The sequence below is a fragment of the Zootoca vivipara genome, chromosome 12 (assembly GCF_963506605.1).
Source record: "Zootoca vivipara chromosome 12, rZooViv1.1, whole genome shotgun sequence".
Lineage (NCBI taxonomy): Eukaryota > Metazoa > Chordata > Lepidosauria > Squamata > Lacertidae > Zootoca > Zootoca vivipara.
The window spans coordinates 36,041,703-36,065,563 of record NC_083287.1 but is presented as its reverse complement, the minus strand read 5'-3'; the positions used below and the strand labels follow the sequence as shown (position 1 = coordinate 36,065,563).

At 40.5% G+C, this 23,861-nt stretch overlaps 1 protein-coding gene across 9 annotated transcripts in view; it reads right to left on the bottom strand.

Moving 5' to 3' along the window:
• Positions 1–23,861, bottom strand: part of MALRD1 (MAM and LDL receptor class A domain containing 1) — a 258,550-nt gene that overhangs the window by 164,582 nt on the left and 70,107 nt on the right. For all 9 annotated transcript variants that reach the window (XR_009558403.1, XM_060280800.1, XM_060280803.1 and 6 more), the window contains 4 exons: positions 17,600–17,687; positions 16,901–17,077; positions 13,903–14,077; positions 913–1,069 (listed from right to left, as the gene is read on the bottom strand). Coding sequence is in view for 8 of the 9 variants with exons in the window: in XM_060280800.1 (XP_060136783.1) it covers positions 913–1,069; positions 13,903–14,077; positions 16,901–17,077; positions 17,600–17,687 (597 nt within the window). In the remaining variant the exon portion in view is untranslated. The remainder of the gene's footprint in view (positions 1–912; positions 1,070–13,902; positions 14,078–16,900; positions 17,078–17,599; positions 17,688–23,861) is intronic.

Here is a 23,861-nt window from a genome sequence, read left to right as displayed (position 1 = left end):
CTCTTGTTTAGTTTGACTTCAGAAGGTGCACGAGGCGTCCTCCTCGCTTCCTGCCTCAGTAAATATGCATTGAATTGTGACGGGTCGCTCCCAGGAGTCAACTGCCCTAAACATGCTTCACTGAAGCTAAAAGTGTCTTAACTGAGTCAAACTGACAACATCAGGAGATGTAAGTATGGTGATGTATGTCAAATTGTGATTCTAGACAGCGCTGACAGAACTGTACATCATCAGCTCCCCAAAACGCTTTTCCTCTCTGGGATTTATCACCAGGTATAATGATCTGCAGTTTTAGCTCTGGGACAATCTAGAGGCTTTTCATTTTAATAGAAGAAAAATCATCTCCCAGTTGCACATAACATGGCAAAATGAAATAACCATTCCCTTTAAATGGAACAGTTTTCATTGACAGAGAAGTCTCACATCTCAGCATTATTTCTTTTATTTAATTATAACATTTGTACCCCACTCTTCAGCCAACAAAGGCTCCCAGAGCAGCTTACATATAATCAATTGAAACAGTCCCTCTTGCAGGCTTACAATCCCCCCCCCCCAAAATGCAACAGGGGAAAGGGACAGGGAGGCAAAAGGGGGAAGGAGGAAACTCAGTTCTTAAACAATGAATAGCTGCCATAGAGACACTTCAGGGGGTGATAACAGAATAAATGATATAAGAAGGGAGCTGAAGCCCAAGATATGAAGAAAGGTGGTACTTTAAATGAATTCAGCTCTCCAGGGCCTGAGGAGCTGCACCCAAAGGAGCTTGTGGGTGTAATCTCAGAGCTATGTATGCTACCTTGAGCTCCCTGAAGGGAAGGTGGGATATAAATGTAATCATCATCATCATCATCATGCAGGTTGTGAATATTATTATTCTTTTTTTTTTTAGTCTATAAACTGTATTTTTAGTACCTTCAGTGAACCCACTGTTGCCCCATTCATGTAGTTCCAAAACACCAGCGTGCACTTCGGTCCAGTCTGAGAAATTACTGGAGTGGTAATGTCAGCAGTATGTCCAAATTCTCCATTGGAGCTGTCTGCATAGAGATACCAGCCTTCCTTAGTCGTCCTGTAAAGAGAGAAATTCACAAATCAAATGAAATAAAAAAAATCCTTCCAGTAGCACCTTAGAGACCAACTAAGTTTGGCTACCTACCTGTAACAAATCAAATGAATTATTTTACTGTTGTACTGAAAATATGAACAGGGCTAAACCACCGTCAGATATATTAAAAAGAAACACATCTCTAAGATCAAGACATGTTTCATGCAATTACACACACACACACACACACACACACACACACACACACACACACACCATAATTATTGGAATATTAGTGGTTCCACTTTTCATAGATGAACACACCTGGGGAGGGCAGGAGAATGGATTCTATTGAGTTTGCAGTTTTCAATGGGAACTTACGGTAAATGAATGCCATTTATTGCAGAAGTAGTATAAGAGCAGTTAAAAGGCTTTTTCTGAAAATTTTAAGGTGCCATTACTACAGAAGAAGAAAAGCAATGCTAAACAATGGCTACATTCTCCATAGATGGAACTCAGATTATTCCGTAAGATATGCAATTTTTAATGGCAAAGATATAAAATGACTGTGGCAGTGTAATCCTAGGCAAGTTTACTCAGAGGTAAGCAAGCACTGCATTCAACAAAGTTCACTCCCAGGTTAAGTGTGTAGAGGATAATTTGCAAACTTAATACTTAGGTATATTTACTCTGTTATAAGAAATTAAGCCTGGTACAACTATAATAAGGATGTGGGTGGCACTGTGGTCTAAACCACAGAGCTCAGGGCTTGCCAATCAGAAGGTCGGTGGTTTGAATCCCTGCGATGGGGTGAGCTCTTGTTGCTCGGTCCCTGCTCCTGCCAACCTACCAGTTCAAAAGCACATCAAAGTAAAGGTAAAGGTAAAGGGACCCCTGACCATTAGGTCCAGTCGTGACCGACTCTGGGGTTGCGCGCTCATCTCGCATTATTGGCCGTGGGAGCCGGCGTATAGCTTCCAGGTCATGTGGCCAGCATGACAAAGCCGCTTCTGGCAAACCAGAGCAGCACATGGAAATGCCGTTTACCTTCCCGCTGTAGCGGTTCTTATTTATCTACTTGCATTTTGACGTGCTTTCGAACTGCTAGGTTGGCAGGAGCTGGGACCAAGCAACGGGAGCTCGCCCCGTCACAGGGATTCGAACCGCCGACCTTCTGATCAGCAAGCCCTAGGCTCAGTGGTTTAACCACAGCGCCACCTGGGTCCCCAAAAGCACATCAAAGTGCTAGCAGATAAATAGGTACCACTCTGGTGGGAAGGTAAATGGCGTTTCCGTGTGCTGCTCTGGTTCACCAGAAGCAGCTTTGTTATACTGGCCACAGCCCAGAAGCTGTCTGTGGACAAACATTGGCTCCCTTGGCCTATAGAGCGAGATGAGCGCCGCAACCCCAGAGTTGTCCGCGACTGGACTTAACAGTCAGGGGTCCCTTTACCTTTACCTTTACAACTATAATACTACTTCTATCAATGCTTTGGGAGAAATGCCTGGGGTGAAGGGTAGGAGTGGATGCCATGCTCAGGACCAGTTGACCTTTATTTCCCGGAGGTAAACCAGAATGAATAGTTTTCCACCCTGGTCTACCACCCAGACTCCACCCCTCAGCTTGCCCCTGATAGGCCAGGCACCACGGTAAAGTCATTCTGCCCTCTGGGGGTTTGAGGGGTTGCTGCGCCAGGTCTCAATCACCGCCCACCTCCAGACCAGGTAAGCAGCCGTTCCCAATCTTTCTCAGTGCTCCAGAAGCTTTGCTATCTAGAGGGCTGGCTCTGCGGTGTCCCTCTCCCACCAATCTTCTCCAGGATCTTCATGTGGAAACAGGAAGAAGTGAAAACACTGAATCACTATGCTGACCACAATATGGAGAAAACCTTCTTTCCCTTGAGAAAGCAGACAACGTCAACTGCTGCGAAAAAAGGCAGCAGCAATACAAAAATGTGTTAAAACAAAACAAAATAAAAATCCTTCCAGTAGCACCTTAGAGACCAACTAAGTTTGTCATAGGTATGAGCTCTCGTATGCTACTGGAAGGATTTTTTAAATTTTGTTTTGACTACATCAGACCAACACGGCTACCTACCTGTAAAAAATGTGTTAATGGAGCAAGGTTCATTCAAAGTGTGCATTTAGAAGGACCGTTTAAAGGGTTATTTTTAATCAGGCTTTTGAGTCCTATAAATTTTGCCTTAAGTATGGTTCTGTGCTGTTGTTGCTTATTTATATAACTTTACTGTTTTTCGTGTATGCCACTCTAATCTCCTTAGGCAGGAAGAGTGTGATATAAATTATTAAAATAAACAAACACAGTGGTCCAATGTATAGCGCAGGCATGGCCAAACTTGGCCCTCCAGATGTTTTGGGACTACAACTCCCATCATCCCTAGCTAACAGGACCAGTGGTCAGGGGTGGTGGGAATTGTAGTCCCAAAACATCTGGAGGGCCAAGTTTGGCCATGCCTGGATAGGGTATGGGTGTGCCAAGAGTTCAGCATTTCAAACTTTCAGCTAAGTTTGCTAGGGATACCAAAAGTGTGATATTATTATTATTATTATTATTATTATTATTATTATTATTATTATTATTATTATTTACTATTAGCAGTTGGACAGGAATCACCATAACCCCACCAAAAAAAAGCCCCTTGAGATGTGGTTACATGCTGATGTACTGATGTAACATTGTTCCGGGGGAATTCTGGGATAGTAATTCCAGCAGGTGTTACACTGGAGCAGTGGGAAATGTTGTAAAAGAATCTGCTGCTCAGTTACCAATAGTAAGCATGCACAAACCCACACTCAAAACAGCTCAAAAAAATTCATTCTGAAAAATAATTAAATGTCACCCTCATTTTTTTGCCACTTATAAAGTGGGTACCAACTTTGGGAGAAATTTCACAAAGCAATAATCTAAAATGAAATGAAGGCAACTCTTAAGTCAGTCTTAGTGGTAAAGAGATCCCCAACAATTATTTTCATTGGTCTGCTTATCAGTACACCAAGAATCCTTTTATCCAATCCAGTGAGCATATTTCTCAAGTTTATGTGGCTTCAATTACAGCTTCCAATTTGGAGTGCCCTTCCCACTTGGTTTAGTGCCAAGTTTGATTTATGGGGCCGAGGGGGAAAGATACAAGGCAGAAACATTTTCATTTGACAAGACTTCTAGTATACTCCCTGATTTTTAATCTGCTAATATCTTACTGGTATTTTTTCCTGTTTATACTGTGTTTTTATGCACTGCATTGTTACTTTGTTGCTGTGTTAATACAATGTTATTTACCAATTTTTTAGTGTTAGCCTGATATTTTTGCTACCCTAAGAAATTCATTTAACTGAAGAATGGCATATGTGTGTATTAAATAAATAAATAGATCTGTATGTAAATATTTCCAAGTACCAATCAATAATATTTAACTTCAGATATTTTTGCAGGTTATGAGGGTACAAAATGTAGGCTTGCATGCTCACCAACAGAGGAAAAAAGATACATTTTACCCATCTGTGTCTTCTGTTGTTGTCTTTATTTTATTTTTAAATGATGCTTGCTGCTGTTTTGCCCTTGGGAAAATTCCTCCTGAATTGCTAAGTGGGCGTTAAGCATATTCTCTCTTTTCTCATGACAGTAATGCTTACGAGAGAAGATGCAGAGATGCAATACTGTGAGATTTCTTTACCCTGTCTCCTGAGTTCTCTCATAGAGTATTTTAATGCGCTTCAATGATCCTATGAAAGAATGCTATAAACTGTACAATTTTGACCTTGCTTTGTTGCACTGTTTATCCCCATAATTCTTTCCTTACTTGGGTAAAGAAGGGAGCTCAACATTCTGAACATCTAAAGTTTTCAAAGTCTATATTATAAGTACATTTGCTTTCTCATGCAATTCAGTATTTTTCAACCAGACTACTGTATTAAAAAACCGTTTTTAAAAAGGTAAAAGCCATTTTGGAAGGTTATAATTTCTATGCAGGTTCAACTCTCAGCACAGTTTACCAATTCTGTCCAGTACTTCCATGTGCAGCAGTTGAGAAGTACGGTAAGTAAATGCAGATGTAGATTCCTATTACAGTTCAAATATTCAGAAAAACCAATATAATCTGTCAAGTATGAATTGTTTTTAAAAGGCAAGTTATTCTGTTACAGGCTATGCATATAAAACCCAACTCTGAAGCATACTTTGTGGCAATGGTTTCATTGAAGTGCCTGGAGGATTTTCCACATTACCAGTTTATTTCACAATAAACACGCTTTTCCGTCTCATTTGTTGAGCACAGTCCACGTGGCTTCTCTCAAAATTATTAGGGAAGCAGATTTTATTGGGTACCATAGTCACATCATTTCTGGCCTTGGGGGGGGGGGAATGGAATTCTCTCTCCAGATAGCACATGACAGCTGTACACCTTAAATAACATCATTGGCAAGGGCAAGCGCAAGGAGGGGTGATTTCACATGTGCAAGCTGGGCTTCCTCAACGTCAACTACAAAAGAAGAAAAGGGTCCTGTGCAATTACAAAAGTTTCTGGGTTGTTATCCAAATGTCAACTTGTACTGGTATGTAAAGGCCAGGGCTAGCATGGGTGTCTAAGCTGAAACCTTGTGTTGTCTTTTTGATGATTAAATATAGTCACTGGGGCATGCAACAAAATTCCATTGTGACATGCTACTTTTAAAGTCAGACATGCTGTTTTCCCATTCCATTCTTCTTCTTCTCCCCCAAGCTTTCCATTTTTTAATCTCTCAGGTTCAGAGTTTCTAGCATCCTGTTTTCTGCAGTGGTCACTAGCCAGCCAGTGGAAGAGTCATATTTATTTATTAAATTTGTATATCACCCTTCATCCATAGATCTCAGGGCGGTGTGCAACATAAAAATACAATACAAAAAACACAAACTACAAAACAAAAATAAGAACAAAAACAAACCAAGAATCCCCCTCTCCCACAACACATTTAAAAGGGTATGGGATGTTAATCAGCCCAAGGCCTGGTTGAAGAAGAAAGAACGCATTGTTCTTTTATTTGTTTGTTTTTAACTTCAGCTAATTTGAGAGAACAGACTTGGTTTGGTATGAGCTGTGCACAGAAGTTTTGTAAACGGATGTGGAAATGAGGTGAACTGAATTTATGATTGGAGAGACAGAAAACCCAGATTTGACTGATTCATCCATCCCTGTCCAGCACACTACTCGTTCCTGGTGATGATAATCCATATTTTATAGCTTACTGTGACATTCACCCTTAGCCAGTGAGACCTACCCAAAGGCACTATTGAACTTCATGGTTGAGAAGAGATTTGAATGCTCTTTCCCACAATGCTTTAAGTACATGACTTGACTGAAAGACAAAAAATGAGTAGGGATGCAGAATTGGAGCGACTCACTTTCACCACTTTTGTGCCTTATGCAACAACAGGGCTTTTTTTTTTTTTTGCAGAATATAACACTGATTGAAAGAATGCTAAGTAGGCAATGTAAATTAATGTCACACATTCCATTACATGTTGAATAGAATATAGTCTGAAGTGACTATATTTAATGGAGCTTGAAGTATACATACCATTATATAGCACAGAGATGCATACACACACAGAGAGAGAGAGACATCACTAACTATTGAAAAATGATATGTGGAGGGTAAAGAACACTACATAAGAGCCATTTTCACTGCACAGATTCAAGTACTGCATCATAAAGAATACTCTCCAGCACTGTTTAAGATCTCTGTTTCTTAAAGTGTCATTTGAATGCACTTCCATTAATTTCACACTATCTCAATGAGACATCTATCTAAAAAATATATACTGTCAGCACATTCCACCCCAAAGCAGCCAACATAAACACATTGCAGTGAAAAATATTTATCCTTTCATTCCACCCACTCACCCATACTGAAAAGCTAAATTGCAAACACAAATGCACTCTCAATGGTATATAATGTTGCTTTTAAATTTCAAGTATGCCCGGATTCATAATTCTCAGTCTACGATTTAAAGAGTTTCTACAGATTTTCTTTTTCTAGACCCTTATAGTTGTGTCCCACAAATCAGCCTTATTTCTTTGGAAGTTCCACCATGAAGCCATCGTCAAACAACCTGCAAGTTATTGTGCATTTGGCATGAGACTGGCAAAATACATGAGCCCTCTTCCAACCCTGTCTCTCCCCAAAAGGCATTCAGCCGGGTAAGCACCAGTAGCAGATTTATAGGTAAACACAGAATGTGTAAAATTAGGGCCCCTGTGGTTGACGGGCACCAAATGACTGAGAGAATCTGTTTGAGATATGACTACAATGAACTGCGAAATTCTAGTATTTCTAGTTTGTTGTGTTGTTTTCACTTATCATTTCTCCTGCTCCTCAATAAAATCATTAAAGGCTGATCCAATAAGATCATGGTTAGACAGTGGTGCCAGACTTTGACTTCTTACTTCTTCTTTTTTTTAAAAAAAAAACACCAAACCAAGTCTCTAACCTTTATAGAAAGAAAGTTATGAAGCAAAATGTGCAGATATCTAGCTAAGCAATTTGTGTTAAATGAACCAGCCTGGCTACTCCTACCTTTCAGTGTTTTTAGCCAATGAGTGAAGTCAGAACTGGATTTATGCCAGAAGGGGCCCTAAACTCTGAGGTTCTTTTTTTTTTTTAATGAAGTCTCTAGCCCTTCGAGAAATAATGTTGTGCAGGCAACATTTTAAGCAAGGTGAGTCCACTGACACAAACAGAGGGACAGGTATGATGCCTTTCTTTCTGAACCAAAGACGTTGCCTGGGCAGCTGTTGTGGGACAAAGATGGGAGAGCAAAGGAGAGATAGGATGAGATAGTTGAGGGGAGAGAGACTCTGTGTTGGCCAGCAGGTAATGGCCTTTGTCACCTGTCTTGCCCTACCCTCCAGCCCCAGGAGCCTTCATAAGAGAGCTGTTTCCAAAGGAAGAACTTGAGGGAAGAGAGAATCTGTTTGCCATCAGAGGGTGGTTGGTTTCACCTGTGCTACCCTACTTCCTGCCCAAAGAACTTCCAGAAGGGCATTGCTGCCAAAGGCATTATGTGCATATGCATTTTACTGAGCTGAATAGAGTGAAATATTATGAGTTATGGGGGTGTGGAGCGTGTGTGTATGAACTTAACAGCAATTAGTTTATTTTTGGGTTGCTATTTTGTTAATATTGTTTTATGGATTATAAATGCTGTTAATCACATACGGTAATATGCTTTTTGCTTTAATTGCGGTGTTTAGCTTATTTTTTTTAGTTGTTGCTTTGTTTCCAATGTTTTTTAGATTGGTGACTTGTCAATTATTTCATATGATTTATGCTGTACTTGTGATGTTTTATTATGTTCTATAATGTTACTGTTATTTACTGTTTGTAAGCCGCCTTGGGCAGTGGCGTTCCTAGCCCAGCTGGTACCGGGTGCGGCACCTGTGCGGCACCTCGTACATACTGCGCACATGCGGCACCCTACAAGGCCGCCACACACCAGTGGCAGCCTGTACGGACTGTGCCTGAGCGGGCAAAGGCGAGGGGCGGGCCAGGGAGGGGCGGGCCAAGTGTCCCCCCCCCCAGGGTGGCACCCGAGGCGGCCCGTCCACATTGCCCCCCCTTGCTACGCCCCAGGCTTTGGGATTGATTTAAATGAAAGGCAGCATAGAAATATAATATAATAAATCAAATCAAATCCAAAGGAAAAAACCTTTGGGTTTTTGGAGGATGTTGGGGTTGGGGAAGTGCTGAGATCATTCCATCTCCTTTGCTTTGGCTGGCTATGGAAGCATTTTTTGAAAAGGGGCAGGGTGGGTGGGGAGAGGCTTTTTTAAAAGCATGCAGAAAAGATGTGCTGGGGCCTATTTGCCTCCTCTATGTGTTGCAGCCTGGAGGGTTTCACTGAGCCCTCAGTAAACCCCTCTCCCACATGTAGCTTCAACCACAGAGTTAGTGCGGACTGCTGGTTCTTCTCTTTCAGTTCCCTGCCTCAACCGAGAGAGGGGCGTTAATTCAGTGCCATCATTGCTTGAAAGTCACATCAACTACTGTGTCAGTCTCCACTAGTCCAAAAAGAAGACTGCAAAAATAGGAAGGCAAACTTTCCAATATCCCTCACAATAAGAAACCCCTTGTTTCCACAGAAATCAGAGCCCTTGGAGAATCGGATGATTACCATTTAATCTACAGTAACGTAATTAACTGCAAAATGAATTTCTTGTCAGAAGAAAATTACTCAGGTTAATCTATGAATGCAATCATATACTATATGCACTATAGGTAAAATGTACCCAGACTTTTCAGCAGATGAGCAAAGAGGAATTTAGCTCATTCTGAGAAATCCTTAGTGTTTTGCAGTTAATGACCAAAAAAGTGCTGTGGAAGACCTGCACACATAACCAGAGATATGCTTTGTCATAATTTCCATTCCCCAAAGGGCAAGCCACTGTTAAGTATAAAGGCAACGTATCTCTTTGAGATTTGAGTTTTTCACTTTGAAATATAGCAACCCTAGGTAGTGGAAACTATTTTGCAGTTACACATACCAAAAAAAAAAACAAAACAAAACAAAAAAAAACAGGACAAAGCTCCAGCTGTGAGACTGTTTCCACTTTTTGAGTTCGGGTCACATCTGAATAGATGTTATTTGTTTTAGATGGATTTAAACTGGTTGTTGTTGTTGTTGGTGTGTATTGGTATAAATTTTTAAGTTCTTCTTGCTACCCCTAAGATCTTTTGTGACTACAGTGACCTAGAAATGTGAGTAAATATAAATAAATAACCTAATATAAGCGTATTTTCTACCAACAAAGGATACTGGGATAAGCCTGATGGCAGCCAAATTAAACATATTATAGTCACATAAATAAGCCAAGACTGGATGGTAATCAATGTGATTCCTGTTTCTTTCACAATGCCTTTGATTTTACTTATTTTAACTCACTTCTCTTCCTTTGATAATTCAAAAAGCTCTCAGGTTTCCCACTACCTGATTAAATACAGCATGGTTAATAACTCACAAACCAAAGGGCACCAGAGATGAAGAATTCCATATTTAACACAACTATTGCTGAATACTAGCTAAAAAAAATTCTCTACTGTTCTTTTTTGTTGCTGTTATTTTGTTGTGCTTTAAGTTTGGCTGCTTCTGACAAAGAGCTGAAATTAATTCACAATTCTTCTGTGGCTCATCCAAAACAGAGCACATCTCATTAACATTCCATCATAAATCCTCTGAGCTTGAAAGGAAAAGGAAACAATGGGATAAAATCTCACTCTCAAGTAATAAAGATGGAAGCAGACATTCCAGCACAGCATCTAATCACAGTTGGCATGATTTATTTACAGTTTTGCAACTCTTCTGTGGTTTGGCACAATATGAAATTGAGGTTTCACTTGGCAAATGCTTTAACAGTTCAAGTTTTTCCCACTTGGTCAGGGTATAAGATTATATGACTGTGCTTGCTGCTTTTGACTGTCATGTCAAATCAGATCCAGACCCAACAGAGAGCAGCTATTACCCCAATGACATTCAGCCAATAACTTAACAGAGTCTATCTGAGAAAACAGTGGGAGTCACTTGGGAAACAGCACCACAGGATGCCTCTTGCAATATAAGCTATATAAGGATTCTTAGAATCATTCCCACTAGCAGTTATGCACTTGATACAGCCTTCTGTGAATGGGTGATCCATACAAATAGATCCTAAATGATCCAATGAGCCACAGTTTGGCTTACAGATAATTGCAGGACCTCATATTTATATACAAGCAAACACAACTAGCACGCAACAAAACACACATTAAATCTTTTTATTGTTCAGCATATCATGTGCAAATCCAAATAATCTTTTTACTAGGAAATGATGGGCTGCATAATGAACCCACCAGAAATCAATCGCCACTCCCCCCCCCCTTGAGTCCAAGGCAATTCCATTGTCTGTTATGTGAAGACCTGGGAGGGTGTGTGAGACATTGTCTGCCGTAGGTGCTGTACGAAGTCTGGGCTCCAAGTGTTTATCCTCAAATTGCATCAGATTCAAGTCAGTGAGACCCAGGTGGCGCTGTGGTTAAACCACTGAGCCTAGGGCTTGCTGATCAGAAGGTCGGCGGTTCGAATCCCTGTGATGGGGTGAGCTCCTGTTGCTTGGTCCCAGCTCCTGCCAACCTAGCAGTTCGAAAGCACGTCAAAATGCAAGTAGATAAATAGGAACCGCTACAGCGGGAAGGTAAACGGCGTTTCCATGTGCTGCTCTGGTTTGCCAGAAGCGGCTTTGTCATGCTGGCCACATGACCTGGAAGCTATACGCTGGCTCCCTCGGCCAATAATGCGAGATGAGCGCGCAACCCCAGAGTTGGTCACGACTGGACCTAATGGTCAGGGGTCCCTTTACCCTTTACCTTTACAAGTCAGTAGGCGTGTTAATGAAATCTAGTGCACTATCCTGCTGGCGAAATGGGACCCCCTCCCCTACATGGCCCCCTACATGGAGCACCACTGGAACACCATGCTGGGGAAGGAAAAGGGAGATTGTTCCATTGGGCAAGCTTGCACTGTTGGAATGATTGAAAAAGCACGATGCTGAATTCTTCCCATTGCCTGTTCTCAAACCTTCCTTAGTTATAAAACCTAAGCATGCATCCCTTCTTGCACATGAATCCCCACCACCACCGTAATCCTGAGTTAAGCAGTATATAACTGATACTGAACCCAGGGTGTCAGAGTGAGTGTTCTGGGATTATGATGGTCAGTTATAATCACAAACTCTGATAGAACTGGTGGGGGAGGCACACAGGGAACTCACAAAGTGGATTGAGAGGAATTCATGCCTGAGAGCAGAGGACAGGGCGCAGTGCGGACAATCCTTGAGCTCAATCCCAGTCCCTAAACCTTGATTAGGGCTATAGCTTCATAATAGAGTATTTGCTCTGCATGCAAATGGCCCCAAATTCAATCCCTGGCATATCTAGCTACGGCTGGAGAAGCCTTCTGTCTGAACTCTGGAGAGCCACTGCTATTCAATGTGCACCAACAGTTTGACTCAATGATTGGAGAAGATCAGTCTACATCCCAATCCCAAAGAAGGGCAGTGCCAAAGAATGCACCAACTACCACACAATTGTGCTCACTTCACACACTAGCAAGGTTATGCTTAAAATTCTACAAGACAGGCTTAAGCAGTATGTGGACCGAGAACTCCCAAAAGTGCAAGCTGGATTTCGAAGGGGCAGAGGAACCAGAGACCAAATTGCAAACATGCGCTGGATTATGGAGAAAGCTAGAGAGTTCCAGAAAAACACCTACTTCTGTTTCATTGACTACGCAAAAGCATTTGACTGTGTCAACCACAGCAAACTCTGACAAGCTCTTAAAAAAATGGGAGTGCCTGATCACCTCATCTGTCTCCTGAGAAATCTCTATGTGGGACAAGAAGCTACAGTTAGAACTGGATAAGGAATAACTGATTGGTTCAAAATTGGGAAAGAAGTACGACAAGGCTGTATATCGTCTCCCTGCTTATTTAATTTATGTGGAGAATTCATAATGTGAAAGGCTGGACTGGATGAATCCCAAACTGGATTTAAGATTACCAGAAGAAATATCAACAACCTCAGATATGCTGATGGCAGAAAGTGAGGAGGAATTAAAGATCCTTTTAATGAAGGTGAAAGAAGAGAGCACAAAATATGGTCTGAAGCTCAACATCAAAAAAACATGGCCACTGGTCCCATCACCTCCTAGCAAATAGAAGGGGAATAAATTGATTCAGTGAGAGATTTTACTTTCTTGGGTTCCATGATCACTGCAGATGGTGACAGCAGTCATGAAATTAAAAGACGCCTGCTTCTTGGGAGAAAAGTGATGACAAACCTAGACAGCACCTTAAAAAGCAGAGACAGCACCTTGTCGACAAAGGTCCGTATAGTTAAAGCTATAGTTTTCCCAGTAGTAATGTATGGAAGTGAGAGCTGGACCATACAGAAGGCTGCTCGCCGAAGAATTGATGCTTTTGAATTATGGTGCTGGAGGAGACTCTTGAGAGTCCCATGGACTGCAAGAAGATCAAACCTATCCATTGTTAAGGAAACCAGCCCTTAGTGCTCAATGGAAGGACAGGTCCTGAAGCTGAGGCTATTCCAATACTTTGGCCACCTCATGAGAAGAGAAGACTCCCTGGAAAAGACCCTGATGTTGGGAAAGATGGAGGGCACTAGGAGAAGGGGACGACAGAGGACGAGATTGTTGGACAGTGTTCTCGAAGCCACCAACATGAGTCTGACCAAACTGCAGGAGGCAGTGGAAGACAGGAGTGCCTGGCGTGCTCTGGCCCATGGGGTCACGAAGAGTTGGACACAACTAAACGACTAAACAACAACAACCACCAGACTTTGGAGGCTCTAGATACAATTTATATAATCTCAACACAAACACACAAACACACCACACACACACTAGCAGTCTAAGACATCCAGTGTAAAGATAGTGGAAGAGCTGTAACTAAGTGGTAGAAACAAAATAAAAAAATTCCTTCAGTAGCACCTGAAAAACCAACTAAGTTTTTATTTTGGTATGAGCTTTCGTGTGCATGCACACTTCGTCAGATAGGTAGAAGACATGCTTTGTATGCAGAAGGTCCAGGTTCAATCCCCAGCATTTCTGGATATGTCTGGAGAAACTCATGCCTGAAACCCTGGAAAAACTCTGTTAAATGAATTGTGTTTTCTGTTTCCAATTGTTTAGAACTCTGTTAAGAAGACCAAAGCAGCAGCAGCACACTCACTGTTAAAATCTATCACAGCTGGCTAAATCCACACAGCCCAAGAGAAATACATATATTTCTGAGTACTTTGACCATTGCACTCACATCGTATGATCAGTCAACGGTCTATGGCCCTCTCCACCTGGGTGGATGCCGGCACCTTTTCCAAGGCCCCACTGGAATATATTAACAGGATGGGTTGAAGCTGTTGTTGCCACTTGAGCAGCAGGCTGATACCATTCACAGAAGTTTCCACTGTCAAAGTCACAAGCAACTGAGGCTATTGAAACGAGAAAGAAAAGAACATTGGAGTTATATTGAACAATATAGACATGAAATGTCATTTCATTTCCAGGGGCAGTTTGGCTAGTTTCTTTACAAGGCACTAGTAGTTGCTGTGTGAATGCTCTCACTAGTACTCTGCATCAGAGCAATGCAAACTTTGTTATTGCAAGCAATAAGAGCCTGCCCAAAATGTTCTTCCCCCATGATAGTTTTAGCCTTTTTATGATATATTGAAAGTTGTGTTCTACACTGAAGGGTGGGACATTAAAATTTCCAAAGCCAACCAAACAACCAACAAAATGGTTCTGGCTGGCTACTGCTCTAAATATGATCAGCACAATTGTTAAAGCATGATTACTTTGATTACCTCTATTGATTTTGTATTTGTGTCTCTTCCAAAAGAGCAGATTTAACATACTATTTTCTTGAATGTTTCTTCTATAGCTCTGCTTTAAAAGCAACCCTTCCCTCCATATCAAAAAGGTAGCTTTTGTAGTATTAAACAACATATTGTTCTCCTTCTGAACAGTAGTCATAAGTGAAGGGGTTTGGGGTTTTGTTCTTATAATAATTGTTGCTAAATTTAGGCTGTCAATAGTACTGGTGACATGACAGCTCGTTATTTTCCTAGTTATGACAACTGATGTAAAGGCTTTTCCCTTTTATAAATAAAGAATTCATTTATTCAATAAAACCACAGAGCATCCCTGTCAAGTTTTGAAAGCCACTGCTCTCCAGAATATTTATTTAACAAGAATGAAACAGAATATATATATTAAATTCATTAACTGTTATGGAACTATTAAGACCTACCATGTGTTATGCAGAGCAAAATTTTTAGGTTGAGCTTTTGGGGTATGAGCTAATAAATTGGCTCTATCAAGTACTATGAAATCAACAATGATTATATAGTGCTCTTGTAGGCTTATTTTGCATAAGAAACCAAGCTAGATAACTTAATGTCATATATCTTCAACTCATTGCTTCAAATGTCCATAGCCTTTTGCATGCAGATGAGTGCAAAGGTGCTTTGTAGTCATTGGTCAGTTTAGTAAACTGAACAATTAAATGTAACTTTAAAAATTAGAAATGGGAAGAACAGTGCATGCTGGAGGTATTTCTTCTAAATCACTGCTATTTCAAATCCCAGCATCATACAAAAGAGCACACAACAGTTTCTTTGAGTGAAAAACCTAATCTGAATTACTTTGAGAATGGGGAAGATACCCCCCAAAAAATTGAGATATGCACATAGAATAGCAATCTAATATGAACATGGAATAGCACCATGAAAGAATCAGGTCAACTTAATGCAGCAGTATCCTATATAATAAAGTGCAAGTGTCTCTGCGTCCAGATTCCCTGTGTCCCGTTTTCCGCGCTACTGAGCATGTGCCCCACGCACACAGGGATTGGACGCAGAGACTGAACCCACACACACACGCTCTCCTCACCCCACACCCCACCCCTCTGCCCTGCACTGGCTCAATAAGCAGTTAAAACAGAGGCCACCAGGTGGAAGGCAGGAGCAGGCAGCAAGGCCCCTAAGCAGGGCAGGCCCTCTCTCAACGTGCCCAAGGGCCTGAGGAGGAAGCCGGGATGACCAAAAAATTGAGGCCCCGGCTTCTCCTCACTAACAGGCCCAAAATTGAGGCCCAAACAGCGCAAGCAACCGGGAGAACCCCGCTGGGCCGGAACGGCCAGGAAAGGCGCGGGGAGGCCACCGAATGCTCAGCGCCAACCATGGGACCCTCAGAAAGCGCCGGGGTGGGCGCAAGCCCCCCGGACAGCAAAGCTCCCTCCCGGACGCAGCAGGCAACTGAAAAACAGCAGCGGAGGCCAACAAAAGTAGCGGGAGCCACCACCACCCCCCACCGAAAAACTGGGCGTACACCCCAGAGCCGTCCAGGAGCCAGAATTCGGTCACTGGGCCCTGGCAGCAGCAGCGCTATTGACGGGGGGAAATTAGGAACCAAACAGCAGGCGCAAAAAGTGCACGAAAACAGGGTGGGGAGGGATCCACACTCCAAACACAAGCTTCGGAGGGGGTAAAGGAAGAAATACCCCCCGCTCCCCCCAGCCGAGCCCGGGCTGTAAAGGTAAAAAAAGGGGGGGATTTTGGCTTGGGGTTTGGGAACGGGGGGATAAAATTAGGGATAAATTAAGGATCAAAGGGAGGGGGGAAGGAACAATAAATTAGACAAGGAATAAAAGCCCCCCACGTGCCGCTGCCACCAAAAAAGGCTGAATGTTCTAGCGCCCCTTTATTTTATAAGTTGACTCTGTATTTCGGTTGGAAAGTTTTTGTATTTCTTCTTTTTTGTATTTTGTATTCATACAGTACATATTGGAAAATAAAAGAGTTTGCTTTAAAAAAAAATCCACCATGTTGCAATCATGGGTTTTGGCATCCAAGAATAAAGTCGCACATTACAGGAGGCAAATTATGCAAAGAACTCCTCCTCTAAGTGTGTCCCACACTCTGTTCTTCTCTCACTATAATGAATTTATAATTTGAAATAAATTGCTAATGTAATGCTGAGCTAATGCAAGAGCCCCCAAACCTGGTGGGGCTATCTATGGTCCCTTGATCTTTAATGGCACAGCTGCCCTCGCACTTCTGGTGAAACTCTTCTAGAAATCATTGCTGCCTAGGAACACAAGAACTGCTGCACTAGGTCAGACCAAGGGTCCCATCGCCGACAGCAAGGACAGGTCCTAGGGTTCGGAGAAGCGCTTCTCTGAACCCCGGGATGTTCTAGCACCCGTTATTGAACGGGCTGAAATACACTAGTTCATTAATAATTCTTATGCTCACCACATGATGACTCATCAGATCTGTCGGAACAATCAGGACGGAAATCACACTTCTGGGTGATACTGATGCATTGGCCAGTGCCTCTGCAGATGAATTCTTTTTCTGTACAGTTGTTCATAGGAAGTGTCACAGGAATGGATGTCCCTGATGGAGTTGTTGAATCAACTGGCAAATTTCCTTAAGAAGCAAATGGTTACAGTTATCTCTTATGAGTTTCGCAAATAGCCTATTTTTTCATATATGAGGAATGGCCCTTAGCATGGAAAGCAAGCCCAATGAGAGAAGGTTTAAGCTGGAGAAAAGAAGACTGAGTGGGCGACATTCAAATAACTGGGTAGGTATAGGTGTTTGCTCTTTGCAAGGTCTAATGCCCTTAAGTTATAGGAGGATAGGTTTTTTTGTTGAACAGTAAGTGATACCTCTTGACTCTTAAGAGCCATTCAACCATGGAACCAATTACCTGGCAGGGCAGTGGGCTCTCCCTTGTATAGAGGGATAGTCTAGCTATGGAATTCTTGCCTTGAGCAGGGGGTTGGACTAGGTGGTCTACAAAGCTCTCTCTAACTCAAAGATTCTATGACTTCTTCCAAAATGGCTATTCATTTTCCTGCATTTCTGGGATTGGGAACTTCATTTGCATGCGAACTGTAAGTCACAATTTGGCCACGCTAAAAGTTTAAAGTCTAGATTTCTCCTTACCATTGTAAAGTGCGCAGTTCATAAAAGATAGGTCATCAATTCCAATGTCTCCAGTGAAGCCATCCCCCACAGTACCTTCCACCAAGATCTAAGAAAAAGCAATAATTAAAAAGCCATCTGTCACCACCACTGAGAGGATTTCCACTTCTAATTACATGGTTAATATCCATTTATACCCCTCCCCTCAAAAGGGTACAATTTTGACTTTTTATGAAGTGCTTATAGCCTTTCTTGAGGATAAACTGTGTTTATGAGAGAAACTAATCATGATTAACTCTCCCTGGTGCTCCTTTTAATCACAAGGAACACTTAAAGCATTAGTGTGGTTGGCTACACAGCCATGTGTAAGCCCATTAAAATATCACTGTAATATAGAATTATGGCAAGATTCTATAGTTAGAGCCTCATCATTGTTAGTACATTCAGTAGTAATCATTACATAATTAATCATGGTTAATGATTTCAGTGATCATGTGTCTGAAGCATAATATTAGGGGAATACCATTAAAATGAACCAAAATGAAGATGCGATTATATTATTCAACGAACAGTAAAGAAATAATGTTTCAAGAAATGGTATTAGAGAACAAACTTTCTATATGGAGGTTCCCTTTAGATGTCACCCCAGTCAGAGTGAAGGAGCTCCCAAATGACTAAAGAAGATCTAAGAGATCTAAGAGATATCTGACTATAATCAATATCCGTGGTATTACGGTTTTTATCTTATGCTAAATAAAGTGGTGCAACCTAAATTAAACTCCAGTTCAAATACAATGGGTTGGACTCAACATAACACTAAATTGCTGGTTTGGTCAGCACAAGAGTTCTACTTGTGCAATGTAACATTCTCTCCATCTCCTCACCCCATGCACCCCATAAATCTGTTTTGGGGTTTCCCCTCACCCTATGGAGAATATTTGAGGACAGTGTGGGGCATGTGGGGGACAAGACATAAAGCCCCATTGTACTGGCAGTAATCCTTCTGCCAGTGCTTTTATTTAGTTAAATACCCCCAGTTATATTTCATTATGTCCAGAGTTTAAAGGACTTGCCTTGACAGAGAGACAATTAAGCTGCCCCTGAAGTCTGGAGAAGCTTCTAGAGTGGCATGCCATATGAGATGCCAGGCACTGTCACTGGGAAGGAATACAAATGACAGAGGGACACTTTTTTCTCATGAGATCTTTTAGATCTTGTCCACAGTATTTTAGATTGGAGAGCTCATATTCTGTCTTAGTCTTGGACACTGTTAAATGCATTTGGGCATTCTTTATCAGCACAAAAGATGGAGAGCCTGATTATCTGGTCTGATTCCAAAATCTATTATTGGAAACAGTTTAAATGAAGGATTTATGCCAAGTGCCCTTCAACCTGGAGAGAACTAACCAGGGTAGAATAGTGAGAACACGGTCAAATAAGGATTCCCAATAAGGATTCCCAAATAAGGATTCACGTGTCTGTGAGCTCCTTTCTTGCTTTACATAAGAGTATGAACCAGTTTCTTCCTTCCTACACACCTTAACAAGTTTCAATATCAAGGCCTAACTGGATGAGATGACATTAAAATCAGGACTGGATCTCCCATCTCTTTAAATTTTATAAATTTCCTGTTTTGGAAAAGTACACTGACAGATTGCACACCAGCAGATATCCTTTCCCAGTCTGGGTAGTACCATCCATGTAGATAGCATAGTTTTCAACATCAGCTGTGCAATACAGGCAGTAGATCAAAACTGCACATTCAGATGTCATGTGGTTTGGGGAAATGATTGAACGCCTATGAAAGAAACCCTTGCATGCACATGCCCTACAATAATGCTCTCGTCAATCATAAAAAGCAGACACATGAATCCCACAGTCTGGATAAACAGAAAGATACATCTTAGTTTCAATATTATATTTCCATGCGCCATAAGCTACAGGTGATAATTTAGACAATACATCCATATTTTTCAAAACTAAAGAGTGACAGGGAAAAAAAATAAGCTGGAAAAGTGCAACTTAAATTGTAATGCAACTGATATTTTCAAAAACAAATGTTCCTCATCAGACATTTACATAAGATGATGTTCTTTTCAGTTCTGTTTCATTGGCATTTAGGTGAGGGAATGAAGGATGGGGGCTGTGGTAAACAGATTCAGGTCAAATGTGGGAATGTATGTTTAGACATAATGTATTGCTACATCCTTTCTCCTACAGCTAATTAGTTCTTGTAAATATTTTCACTTTCGGAAAACTAGCAATGAATAACAAATAGGAAGAATTCTTGCAAGATATAAAAAAGATGGGTGACTGTTTTTACATGCCAGGAGCTTTCCTTTGACAGGCAGGCAAACTCCAGTTAGCTACAATTCAGTGCAGATAAAATAAATTTGCCAATAGAAGTGTGGGTGTGGGAGAATAATAACGTAAAAGGAATTCATCCTAAGAGACTGTCAAAGGAAGAAAAATACCAAGACTGCATTACAATAAACATATAGTCAAAATTATTTGTGTACAATGCTACATTATTTCCAAAATTAGCCTGAATATTCAATTTGGGGTTTTCCTTTATTTAATATGTTATGGATTCATAATAGCCTTGCTTTGGGTAATGGGATATTGAGTATAAAGTAGAACACATTCTTTCAGGCTGGTCATGGAAGCAGTGTACACATCATGTGTACACAAGCCATATCTATCCTGCATCTGTCCTAGCTATGTTTTAAGTTCAGTACTGTGTACAGAGATTTGTGTCTCTTATTAAATAGAGGAGGAGGCAGTAGCATGAACTGTTGGAGCTAGGTCTTCATTCAGGAAAGGGTACAGTTGGCAAACCAAATGGAGGTGGCAAAAGACATTCCTGGCTACCACTGTCACCTGCACATTTGTAACTAAGGCAAAATCAAGAGTACCTACCCCCTAACAAAAAAGCAGTTTTAGAACAGGTTGAATACTTCTTCCAGACCCATCAGTACCACCAACCAATAGTAACTGTTTTTTTTCTGGGTGTTATTTTTAAAATTAGAACTACTTACTATTCATTCTGGACCTGACATTCCGGATCTGACCTAGTTGCCATATCATCTTGCCCATTTTTCATCCTTATACTCAACTGCATTCACAGACTTCAAACTAATTGTCATTAATTGAGAAAATCCCGATAGTTCGGTTTCTGCTGTTTCCAAACTGGCAGCTCTTAGGTCCAAACAAGAAGTTACTTTAAGTGCATAGCAAATTACTATGTGCTTTTCTTTTCCATATTTACTTACTGGTGCTGGGGTGGCTGATTTTAACTGGGACTGCAGTACGAAGCAATGGGATGATTAACCTTTTCCTTCCCAGCTGTGATCCCAATCACACCCACACCCACCCCTGAGGCTTAGGGAGGGACAAAGACCCACCACACCTGTAATCAAATACGTAAAAATATAGCACAACATGTTAACTGACCCTTAGATATATCCAAGATAATTCTTACAAGTTGGCCTAAGCAATCTTGATTTCTGCTCTTCGTGATACATGGCAAAGAGGTTTTCACAAAACTCCAAAGAAAAATTAAATGTTCTGCCATAGTTACCAATGTAAAGGTGCAAATAGGATCGGTTTCTTATCTACTTTTTTTTTGTAGTGAAGAAAGATTTGTCAAAATTCGGTTCCAAAAGGCAAGCCATTTTAAAAAGCATCTGCCAACTGAGTATGTGCAAACCTCAGATTCCATTATATATACCATCCTCCAGGGAACTCATTTACCATGAAGCTAATTTCACATCTCATTTATTATCTGAATGAGGATAAATAGTTCCCAGTTTCTTTTAGCTCTAAGAACTTTGCAGATCCAGCTTGAATGAAACTTATGCAAGGCTCGTATGTAGTTGGTCAAATATTACCATACATGAGAAATAATTCTCTGTAAATGAGAATTATACATTATATTTAACTTACCGTATATTAAAGAGAAATGCTGATTATTTTTAGAACAAATTGAACTTTCTATTATCTATAACTGCCGCAGCAAGGACAAAGCTGATGCTATGGAAATTAATAGGTTAATATGTCTCTTGGCAGATATGAAGGCACCATGAAGGCAATTCCTTCCAAAAGTAGTATGACCCGTTCTTCCTAATTCCTCCATAACTTCTGTGGTTCTTCAGAATGTATAGTTATTTAATCTACGTTCTGAGATTTTGTGATGTTAACTTTGTATTTTATAGCTGCTGGATTTTTCTTTTACTTTTTTTACTGCTCGTTTTATTCTGTGGTTTTATGGTATTTTAATATATATATATATATATATGTTTACATTTCTTATTGTTTTAATTTGGGTGTGTGTGTGTGTGCCATCTTCTATTTCTATTCTATTTTCAAAAGCAGAATAGATTGTTTGTTTGGGCACAGAATATTGGAAGCATGAAATAATGCACAAGTGTGGGTCTTGATGTTGCAAGATACCGTAGACTAACAGGCAGCATGTGCTAACAGCTTCTGTCTTGTCAGCCTGAGGCCTAAAAGGAAGGGGGAAATTGTGTTAATTAATTCAGACCCCAATTTCTCCCAGATGCTGGAGTTCTAAGCCACTTTAAAGGACTGCAGAGGGAAAGCCCATGTCCCTTTGCCTCTAGAGTGGCCACTGATGCATCACTTTTAAAAAAGGCAATGCATCACAAAAAAGCAAAAAAAGAAGACATAGTTTTGTGTCATATCTGCATATGCTAATTTATTTGTAGAGAAGCAAATCAAGAAATAATTACTATAATTTACATAGAAATATAATCCATTTTAACAGCATTTGGAAGACTGAAACTAGGTGAACTTTGTGCCTCCAGGTATCAACGGTTGGTGGATAACTTCAAGGCTCCTGCTGTCACTTCCTATCTGTAAACAGGACTTGGGTTACACAGTCCTTCAAACAGAGGTCTGCCCTCTGTAAAGTAGGACACATCACTCCCCTAAGTGCCTCTGTCTGCAAATGGGTCGCAATATCTCTTCCCCTCTTTGTTGCAATTTAGTTGTTGTGCATATGGAACACAGACCAAGCTGATCTGGTGGTGGAAAGATGCCATGCAAGTCATCCCACTCTTGTTCCTGTCCTATCCTCGCCCCATCTCTGCCTATTCTCTATGCTGTCACCATGGTGCATCCTGTTGTGGCTGAATGTGTTATACAGGTGAAACTCAGAAAATTAGAATATCGTCAAAAAGTGAATTTATTTCAGTAATGCAACTTCAAAGGTGAAACCAATATATGAGATAGATGCATGACATGCAAAGCAAGGTATGTCAAGCCTTTATTTGTTGTAATTGTAATTATTTGTCATTAGGCGGGTCAATTATAAATGGAATGTAATTTTACTGGAATGTAATAGTGATGTTTATTTTTTGTATTATTGTAACTATTTGCTTTATTACTGTGGAATTTTCAAAAGAAAGCATTTGTAAAAATTAAAATTAAAATAAAAAATAAAAAGTTGCATTACTGAAATAAATGCACTTTTCGACGATATTCCAATTTTCCGAATTTCACCTGTACAATTGGGCAATTCAGTCTTTTCCAGATCTATGTGTTTACAGCAAAATGTAAACCAAGTTTTCTTGGTTAATTTTTTCTACAGAACTGTGTAAGAGGAAAAACAAAATAAAATATCTTTGTCTATAACACACTCATTTTCCTCCCCAAAGTTTAACGAATCAGCTATATATGATTAATCATATAAGGCATCCTATAGCTAAAACTATTTTGAGAAACAAATGCTAAACTGGTAATAAATCATTAAACTGAACTAAGTAGCCAAGGCACGGAAAACTTTTCAAACAGAGATAGGCCTTCATTCCTTTAAACAACACAGAAGAAACCGTGAGATGAAAAATGAGATAAGATATAAGCAAATATGATAAATGCAAAGCAATTAATTTTAATCCAGTGTTTCAAAATTAAGAAAATTGACTTTCGAGTCAATGTCATTTTTCATCACGTTGTTGCTAATGCCAAAAATTGGGTCTATTTTTCATTTTAACGCAGTGGGAGTTGAATCAAAAAGTCTTTGTATTGGAACTAATTAGAAACTTATTACTTCCTCCTCTTCTGTTTTCCCTGCCCCATCTTTTCAGTACAGTAGTGACTAAATGCTTTTTTGTGAACCCATTTTTTTATGTTCCTAAAAAACTAAGTGATGTACAATGAACCCTTTCCACAGGTTCACAAGTCAAAAGTATTGTGAAATGAAAGTTTCTTCAGAAATAGATGTGAAGGCCTAGGATTTCATAGAAGATGGGCATCTGGTAGA